Here is a 9,911-nt window from a genome sequence, read left to right as displayed (position 1 = left end):
CCAGTACTGTATTATAAATAGTATTAATATAGTATTAAAAAAAACAAAAATCAGACTTACCACGAGTAGGCTAACGTTATCCAGTATCCTCCTGATATAGCGACGACTAACGTTAATGATAAATATCATTCGTCTGTACTATTCCTTCTATAAGAGATCATCTCAACAATATAGTGTAGCAGCAAATAAATACAGATATAAACTTAATATCACTAAAATGAAATAGAAAGCTGCGATTACAGACGCTCAAAACCACACATAAACACACCACTGACGTCTTCACTTCCAGGTCACGAAGCTATCAATCAAAAGCTCAGTAACCAATGAGAACACACTGCTACTAGCCCCGCCCCCACGAGAGAAATGTGTCAGAACGGCGAACGAAAACTCTGGGAGCGTAAACGAAAACTTCAGAAGCGTAAATGAAAACTCTGGAAGCGCATTTGTAAGTTCAGATCAGCGATTGAAATATGAGAAATAGTTAGCAAAACATGCAGTGTATTAAAAACGAATTCAAAAAATTTGCCTGCGATTTATTCTTTTTCAGTTTTAGAGATAATTTATTTAGTTTCAATTTATATTTTCATTAGTTTCTTGAAAAGCTACGTTCATTTTTATTGGCACAAGAATAGCTCCATAGGTTTAGGGGTGGGGTCAGGGGTAGGCCATTTGTGGGAACATAGGGCTGTGGGAACATAGGCATGATCCCCAAAAAATGAGTTGAATCTCTTAGACTATAACTTAAAGTTGAAAACTGCTCAACTTATTTTGATGAGTTAAAGCAATGTAAAACATGTTGTCTTAACGTATTGGTCATATCACTTTTTACAGTGTACCTGAAAAGTAGGCTACAAAGTACCTATTATAGAGTAAACACGTTGTTTTTCTCTGCATTAAACTGAGACTATCTTCAAATAACGTTAAACAAACTTTTCTAAAATGACGCCACAGTGACGTCTAGTGGTCAATTTGGGAAGTTTCTGGTGAACTTTGAGACTCAATATGGAGCTAATCACTTGAACAGTGTGATCATGCTGTCTCCCAACATTTCCTTTAGTTCTGCATCACTTTCTTCTACACAGTGTTATTGGTATTAATTATTGCAATTGTTAAGGATGTGTGACCTATAGTGCTCCTGAAACTGATGTCAATGGAAAGAGCACGACGTAAGCCTACTTTTATAGTGTCTATTTAGCAACTGGTGAAAAATACGCGCTGTGACTAACTTGGAGCCATGTACTGTAGCCTATTACATAATTTCTCAATAGGCTACTGAAACTTTAAAGCCCCTTTAAAACCTATACTTGTAGCCTATGAAACTTGATGTAACTTTACTAAGGCCACTAAGTAACTATGTTAACCATTAATTTGGTGGGTGACCTGCACAAATGCTCTATTAATTCGCACCATGGGATATTGATCTGCACAGAGGGTGTGCTCCTGCTATGATCCTCTGTGTCTGTTCGCTGCCATGAGTGGTGGTTATAATTAGAGACCCCCGCGGGCGCGTCCGGTTTCACTCACACACACACACACTCGAATCACACCGCGAACGGGAGGGAATCTATAACTTCACTCTTCGTTACACGCAGTAATATGAACTCCCTAACGATTTATATTTGTCGTTATTGTAGTTGACGACGGAAAACATTCAACACTGGATGTGTAAGTGGACATTTGAAGAGAGTTTTTCATACTTTGCCTAACATGTGAGTAGAACCCGAGTTCAACAGACCCATATTGACAGCTTTAAGGTCATTGAATAACGCATAACATAATTGTAATCACACCATATTTATTTTAATATAGCCTATTAACTAGGCCTATCTTTGTTGTTGTTATTTGTTTTGTTCTTAATTTAAAACGTTTTGTTAAAAAATAGCTCAAATAAATAATAATAATAGGCATAATTCCACTTTTATAATATAGCCTAACTTATAATAATAATAATAGGCCTAGCTGTATAAGTAGCTAGTTTTAGTTTAAAATATTAATTTCAATGACGAAATAAAGTCATGCAGTAGAACTGAATATGTGTATATTGATATTGTGCTCTTTGTAATAGCGACGTGCCCGCGCGAGCGCTATTTTGGTGCCCGTGGAGCGCGCCACGCCCCTCTCGCGCTCAAGGCATTCTGTGTGTCATAGGTCACGCTGGTTATTCTGGACCGTGTGCGGAACGGAACGTTTCTGTCATTGTCATGTCATTTCTATATGGCATTGACTTGTTGTTCAACGTCTTGGGTAGGCCTACAGATGTGAAGATTCAAACCAGCTTGGAGGAAAGCTTAGTTAGCCTACGTAAAGTCACTTACAGCTTCTGTGGATGAGCACTGTTTTTTGTTGTTTTGGTAATGATTTCTCTCATAGATGTATAAAAAATAGATAAAACATGTTTTAGAATGGTTTAAAGGAGTAGTTTACACAAATCGGCTATAGCAGTTCTATCACTATTTGGAAAAGAGCTTCATTTAGCTACTATTTTAACAAAATTATAGTGGGTAAACAATGATCTAGATGTTTACATTCTGGGTGAATTATCCCTTTAAACAAAGACAGTTATCACAATGTTTTGTTCAAAGGCAGTGACATATGTTTCCATAGAAGATTTGCCTGGGGTAATGTTGTGTAGGCCTACGTGTGAAATGCTTCAGATGCTGTGGTGGTCAGTCCGTGTGGATGAAGTTTCCATGTAACTTCCATGTCATATTTAGTGTGATTTGACTGTGATCCCAGCACACTATAATGTTTGATCTTTGGGAATGTGTCCAGTTCGTGTTAATGCATGCTGTGTGTTTTCATTCCACATCATTATGCCTGTATGTGCAGAATGTCTCTCTCTCTCTCTCTCTCTCTCTCTCTCTCTCTCTCTCTCTCTCTCTCTCTCTCTCTCTCTCTGTGTGTTCCTGGGATTCCATCTCGGGATAGCACACCCCTCTGTACCAGAGTCACGTTGTGCTGCAAGGACATGCAATGACATTTTACCATGACTTTGTTTATTTAAGAAAGTCGTCTTTAAGACAATAGAAAAACAATGAATCTAAAACGTATAATCATTTAATAATTCCCCACGCATTCTGAAAAAGATCCTTAGAAGGCACAGCTGCTGACTTTTATTGTCTACCTGCAGGAATTTAAAGACATCATGAAAGGGAAGTTGTGATCATCTTTTCTTCATTATTGTGACATGAAACGGCTTCTTGAACAAGAAAAAAATGTAGGGTGGGACTTGATTTTGTCCATCAGGAATTGATTGAATCATTGGCTTCGCCCTCGCACCAGTAAATATGTCATCGCAGAAGAGATCCAAGAGGAAGGGGAAGTTATTTTGATTAAAGATTACGAGTGCACTTGAATAATAAAAAAAAATTATCTGCATAAATAATTTATAATAAATACTGCAATATTCCATAAAAATAGGAATGGTCAATTTTTATTTCATGGTGCCTTCAGCAGTATGCAGTACATTTCAGTATGTTCAATTTCCTCATCATATACTGTATGTCATAATATAATGGATAAAAATATTAAACTAAGGAACTCATTTCAGTTTCTATGACCACTAATGTGAAAAAAACACCCAAAGTTTTTCCTTGTTTCTAATCAAAATGGTTCAAATTAAACATTATAAAGTATATTGAGAATATTGCTTTAAATTAGTGGGATTGCCATTTTCATAATATTGTGTAGGTTATTTATCAGGTAAATTGTCAGCTTGAACAGACCATATTTCTGTAAGTCTAGTGTATATTCTATAGAAATGCTTCCTTAAATTACAAAACAAACCCTTCATAAAAGTTACAGCCAAAAAAAGAAATGCATAACAGATATTGTAATACAACTCTGTGTCAAATGAATGTTAAAATAAACCTGGACTGATATGACATCATCTGTCCCCTCGACAGATGCTGCAATCCCTCAGGTGGTTCTCAGCTGAACCGTGTCCGTGGGAACCATGACATCACAGAGGACATCCGAAGACCCGTCCGTTGAACGTGGCTCACTCCCACTAGACATCGATGATGTCCACATACTACTGCAAGGTCAGATGGAAGCTCTTGATTGAGCATAAAACTAAAATAAAACCACCTCATTATCTGTTATAGGTCTGATATTATCACTATATCTATTGCACTGTGATTTTCATCGGACTTTGGAGGATGATATTCATTGTTCATTTAACAAACTTTTGGTCTCCTCAAAAGCAGATTAAACTGATTTATTGGTGATACTGAACAGTATGGGTTAAAATCGCTCTAGATCTCGCTCTCACACACACACACACACACACACACACACACCCCCAAACGTTATGCTTTGAAAGGATGAAATGAATGACTTTATTAAGGCATAATTACAGCATGGTCACGTGTTTTGCAGATTGTTTGGGAACAGGCAGTTCTATTGCCCTGAGTCATGAAGAGTTGCTCAAAAGTGTTTTTTTCTAGCATGCAAAGTGTGGGTGTTTCTGTGTTTTTTTATCCACAGATATCTTCCCTCTCTCTGTTGTTGTTTCCAGAGTAAGGTGATGATAAATGTGATTTCTTAATTAACATAATTTAGGCAAATATTAAGCGATGATTACTTCTAAAAACCATAATTGCTCCTTGCTCGATTGTAGAGTTGAGGGGTCGGTTAAGCTCCTCCAGAAGACATAAGGAACCCCCATAAAGAAAAACAAATAGATTTAGTAATTTTATATTGTAGTCGTCAATTTACTTTAAGCAGTCAAAATGACTGTGAATTAAATGTTGACAATGTTTAAGATTAGGGATATGAATACCGATATGAAAATGTTGGCAGATACAGATATCTCTTTATATTTGAAAGCCGATAACCAATATATATATAAACAAAACGATAAATCTAAATCCAAATTTTTATATAACTTTTGGGAGCCTGATTACAAAAACAAAAGTCTCACCATTAAAAGCAACATCCCAAACACAATTATAATGTTCTCATTATAATTGTATGTACTATGTAGCCTATATGACAGATTTCTGCTACACATGTTGCACTTCAATGTATTTTCCATAGCAAGTGATTCCAATCATATTTTAAGCAATTCAAAAGCATCATGGCAAATATTGTGCATCTGAAGTGTCTCAGCTGAAGGAAATAATTCATTATTTATCAGCTTTAAAGGTGACATATTATGCCCCTTTTCACAAGATGTAATCAAATCTTTGGTGTCCCCAGAATGTGTCTGTGAATTTTCAGCTCAAAATACCACAGATCATTTTATTATAGCTTGTCAAAGTTGCCCCTTTTTGGGTGTGAGCAAAAACGCGCCGTTATGTGTGTCCCTTTAAATGCAAATGAGCTGCTTTACCCTGCCTCAGTTCAGAAGAGGGTCGATCCTTTACACAATCTTTGGATACTCCGGCAATATCAAACGCACATTTCAAACATCCAAAATCTCAGAAATAACCAACAGTCAGATTCAGGAAGAGGTTGCAACTTTTAGACTGCACCTGGATGTTTCTGAATGGTTAGTGGATACATTTATGTAGTTGTCGTGGAGTTACATTGATTCATCTCATCGACGTGCATCTACCGTCATGTTTAACTTTTACACAAGTTGACACAGTTCCCTGAGGGATTTATAAGACACCTGCTTATTTTTTGATATGCTTGCAGAGAAAGGCTTACCAAAATAAAGTTACTGGGTTGTCACTTTTCATGTTTTCTGGGTTGGCAGATGCATTGGGGACCCAATTATAGCACTTAAAAACGGGAAAAGTCAGATTTTCATGATATGTCCCCTTTAATATATTGGCCAAATGTTCTTTTCGGGCCGATAACGATAACATTAAAGGAATTGTTCACTAAAAATTAATATTCTGTTATCATATACTCACCTTCAAGTTGTTTCAAACCTTCAAACTGAAGAATGTCAGTAACCAAACTGTTGATGGACCCCATTGACTTCCATAGTAGGAAAAAAAATACTATGGAAGTCAATGGGGTCCATCAACTGTTTGATCACTGACATTGTTCAAAATATCTTATATTGTGTTCAGCAGAAGAAAGAAATTCATACAGGTTTGAAACAACTTGAGGGTGAGTAAATGATGACAGATTTTTCATTTTGAAGTGGACTATTCCTTTAAAATGAACATATATCGGCTGATACCGAAATGGTGGCCGATATATCATACACTGTAAAAAGTGATCAGTTGATTTAACCGTTGCCTTAAAATGATTAAGTAAATAACTTAATTCGTAATTGAAAAAAAATTAAGTTATGTGAACTTGACATTTCCACATAACTTAATTTTTTTCAATTACACATGAAGTTATTTACTTATAATAATAATTTTAAGGCAACGGGTTTCCTCACTTTTTTTTTTTTTTTTAAGTCAAATCACTTTTTACAGTAGTTTTATTGTGTTTCAGGCTACTTGATATGTTATTTTTAAATCATTAGGAAAAAAATTCCTTTATGACAAACTGCACAAAAATAAAAAGTTGTTATTTTGTGCTAATATTTCTCTCTGTCAGACCTCTGAAATGAACAAAAAGAGTCAGTTGAAAATGGCTAACAACTTGATGGCTGGTGAAATTGTGAAACATATTTTGTTTTATGTCTAAATTTGAATTAATGTCTTAACATGTTGATCACTGTTGGACCCTGAGGACAGAGTAGATCTGCATTAGAAGAAGCGTTAATCAGCGCCTGTGTGGACATGCTGTGTGCGTTTCTTTTTTTGACATAGGTAAAAGGTGGAGCCTTTTTTAAAACCTGCAGTACTGGCACTTGATCTTGAATTACTTAGCTAAAGGTTACCGGGCAAGTTGTGCCATGTGTTTACGGTAGTTTTCAGTTCTTCAGCTGATACATGCTTTCCAGATTTTCGATGCAGGAGTTTTGTACTGATTTGCTGAACTGCAAGATGAGGCTGGTTTATAAAGCATTTACCATTGCACATATGCAACAACAACTGATTATGATACAGGAAATTCTTGGATAGTAAATCTGATGACGTCAGAATGGGTGAGTTTGTAGTAGCTCTGAAACTAGTTGGACAACAGATACAGTAGTATGCAATAATCAAAATAACATTTTGTGCATTTTTAATTGCCATACTATTGTTCTGTCATATGTATATCTGAACATCATGGTGCAATCACTGCTGATGTCTCCTTAAAAGACAACAAAAAGAAGTTGCCTCGTTTTGTCGGGGTTGGACACCCATCTGAAAGGTCTCATAGCAAGAAACATGGATCACAAGGTGAGCCTGAGGTGCTTATAATAAAAAGTATTGCACATTCTGCAGTGCAGTCTTACAGAAATTGGCAAAAGATTTGATTAACAAATCAAACATAATTTTAAATTATACATTTTTCAATATTGTATGTCACATAAAGGTCTTTCGGGTTAATTAAGGAGCTTTTTTATTTTATTTCACTATTATTATTATTAATTATTATGAAACAGTCTGTAATTTGTTCATGGTATCTGTACCGCCTAAATGAAGTGTCAGTCAAAGGCATGTTATGGGGCTTTTCTTTTTTATCTGCTTGATCGTTTCATCATTGTTTCCCCTCCCTCTGTTGTTCTGCTCAAAGGGAGGTGTTGTATGTAACTATTTACGAACCACCCAAAACACATTAGAACACACAAGATGTGACCTTTGATTAATGGAAACATTCAAGTCTGTCATTGTGTTTCTGTAGAGTTCATTTAAATTAAAGGGATAGTTCACCCAAAAATGAAAATACTGTCATCATTTACTCACCCTCAAGTTGTTCCAAACCTGTATGAGTTTCTTTGTTCTGCTGAACACAAAGGAAGATATTTGGAAGAATGTTTGTAACCAAATAGATCTCGGTCCCCATTGACTACCATAGTATATATTTTTTTCCTACTATGGAAGTCAATTGGGACCGAGATCTGTTGATTACAAACATTCTTCCAAATATCTTCCTTTGTGTTCAGCAGAACAAAGAAACTCATACAGGTTTGGAACAACTTGAGGGTGAGTAAATGATGACAGAATTTTCATTTTTGGGTGAACTATCCCTTTAAGTCACCAGTAATGGAGAATGTTTGCTGAGAGAATTTTGTTGTCTTCAAATCTTTCTTTCTGAGGCGGATCAACACCTTGGTGAAAGATTCAACGAGTTTGTGTGTCCCTCTCTGCACTTGCCTCACTGTGTTTTAACTATATTTTTATGTGAGCGTTTTAAAGGAAAGCATATGCAGCTCCTATTCATCTCTGCAAAACTAGAGATACAATAAAAAAGTAAATAATTAAAAACTCTGCTACAAATCCCAGGAAACATACCTGATCTCCATTGTTGTTTTCTCTTTTGCTTAAAGGAACACTCCACCGTTTTTTTAAATAGGGCTTATTCACCTTCTTTCCTACATTTAGATAGGTGGGCAAATGCATTTTTGTCTCAGTGCATGCATTGTTTTAGTTTGACAGGGTCGGCACTATCTTAGCTTAGCATAATGAATGGAATCCTTTGTTGCCAGCTAGCATGTCCTGAGTAAAAGTGATATAAAAAAAAAAAAACACCTAATTACTTCTTGTGGCCTGCGTATTCACAACAAGTACAAATAGTGATGCAGATTAACACTAGGCGATTTCCTATGCAGATATTGACTTGGGACTATATTAGGGGGAAGCATAGGCGAAGCACTGCTACTTGGGCGCAGAGATATCACGCCCAAGTAGCAGTGCTTCGCCTGTGCTTCCCCCTAATATAGTCCTTAATATATAAGTCAATATCTGCCTAGGAAATCGCCTAGTGTTAATCTGCATCACTATTTGTACTTGTTGTGAATACGCAGGCCACAAGAAGTAATTAGGTGGGTTTTTATTATTTTTTATATCACTTTTACTCAGGACATGCTAGCTGGCAACAAAGGATTCCATTCATTATGCTAAGCTAAGCTAGCGCCGACCCTGTCAAACTAAAACAATGCATGCACTGAGACAAAAATGCATTTGCCCACCTATCTAAATGTAGGAAAGAAAATGAATAAGCCCTATTTAAAAAAACGGTGGAGTGTTCCTTTAATAACAACACTAGAAACATGAGGTTTAGTTTTTTTAATCGCTACAGATGGATGTCATTAATAAATGTCATTGATTATATTTGACTGAAATTATGTATAAATAAATTTTGTATAAATATTTTTTGTATTACTATAAGAAAACATTTTCGCACTACGGTTACCTGGACTGTCCCAGACAGCAACACAGTGTTGGCCCAGATCCGGCCCACATCTGGTACATGTGGATTCCACACGTACCAGATGTGGGCCGGATCTGGGCCTACACAATGTTGCTGTCTGGGATGGGTCTTTATGGGCTTTTTTACCCTGTAAATACAATAGGCTTCATTTACTGGGTTATGCACATTGCACACTTGCAGCAGTACAATTTCACAGCAAGCTGTTTAGCAACAAGACAACACACAGTATTATGTACTTCCTCAGTGCTTGACAAATCATTTTCCCAGGGTAAAAATGAACCTGGGTTAACTGTGTCAAGTGTAAAAGTGCATTAGTATTTGATAGCTGAACTCTAAATAAATCCACAGGAAACTGAGGGTGGGTGTCAGCTGATAACTTTAACCATCTCAAAGCTTTCCCTCATTCTGTGCTACTGATACAGGAGTGTGGAAACAGTGACTGTCAAACCCTGTCAAAGAATTTATTCAAACACACACTCTCTCGTCCTCTCTTTGTGGGTCAGTCGGTCAACAGCGACATTATCCTGATAACTGACCTGAGAGTCTTATTCATAGTGAGTGTGGCCATGTTTAGCACTTAATGAGGGAGAGCTCTTTTAGAATCACTGCTCAAAACAGAGTCAGGTTGGCGATCAGATTCGTCTTATGGGGTTCATAGAAATAGTGGTTGTAGATTTTACGTGCTCGTTTGAGAAGAG

At 36.5% G+C, this 9,911-nt stretch overlaps 1 protein-coding gene across 1 annotated transcript in view; it reads left to right on the top strand.

The window, feature by feature from the left end:
* The first annotated feature begins 1,525 nt into the window (after positions 1 to 1,525).
* syne2b (spectrin repeat containing, nuclear envelope 2b) overlaps positions 1,526 to 9,911 on the top strand; it is a 111,165-nt gene continuing 102,779 nt past the window's right edge. Inside the window, exons 1-2 of the mRNA XM_084391392.1 lie at positions 1,526 to 1,709; positions 3,906 to 4,043. Of these exons, the coding sequence (XP_084247518.1) occupies positions 3,956 to 4,043 (88 nt within the window). The 5' untranslated portion in view covers positions 1,526 to 1,709; positions 3,906 to 3,955. The remainder of the gene's footprint in view (positions 1,710 to 3,905; positions 4,044 to 9,911) is intronic.

This window comes from Rutilus rutilus (genome assembly GCF_951802725.1).
Source record: "Rutilus rutilus genome assembly, chromosome: 20".
NCBI classification, from domain to species: Eukaryota; Metazoa; Chordata; class Actinopteri; order Cypriniformes; family Leuciscidae; genus Rutilus; species Rutilus rutilus.
Note: the sequence above shows the minus strand (reverse complement) of the source record. Positions and strands in the feature narration are given on the sequence as shown.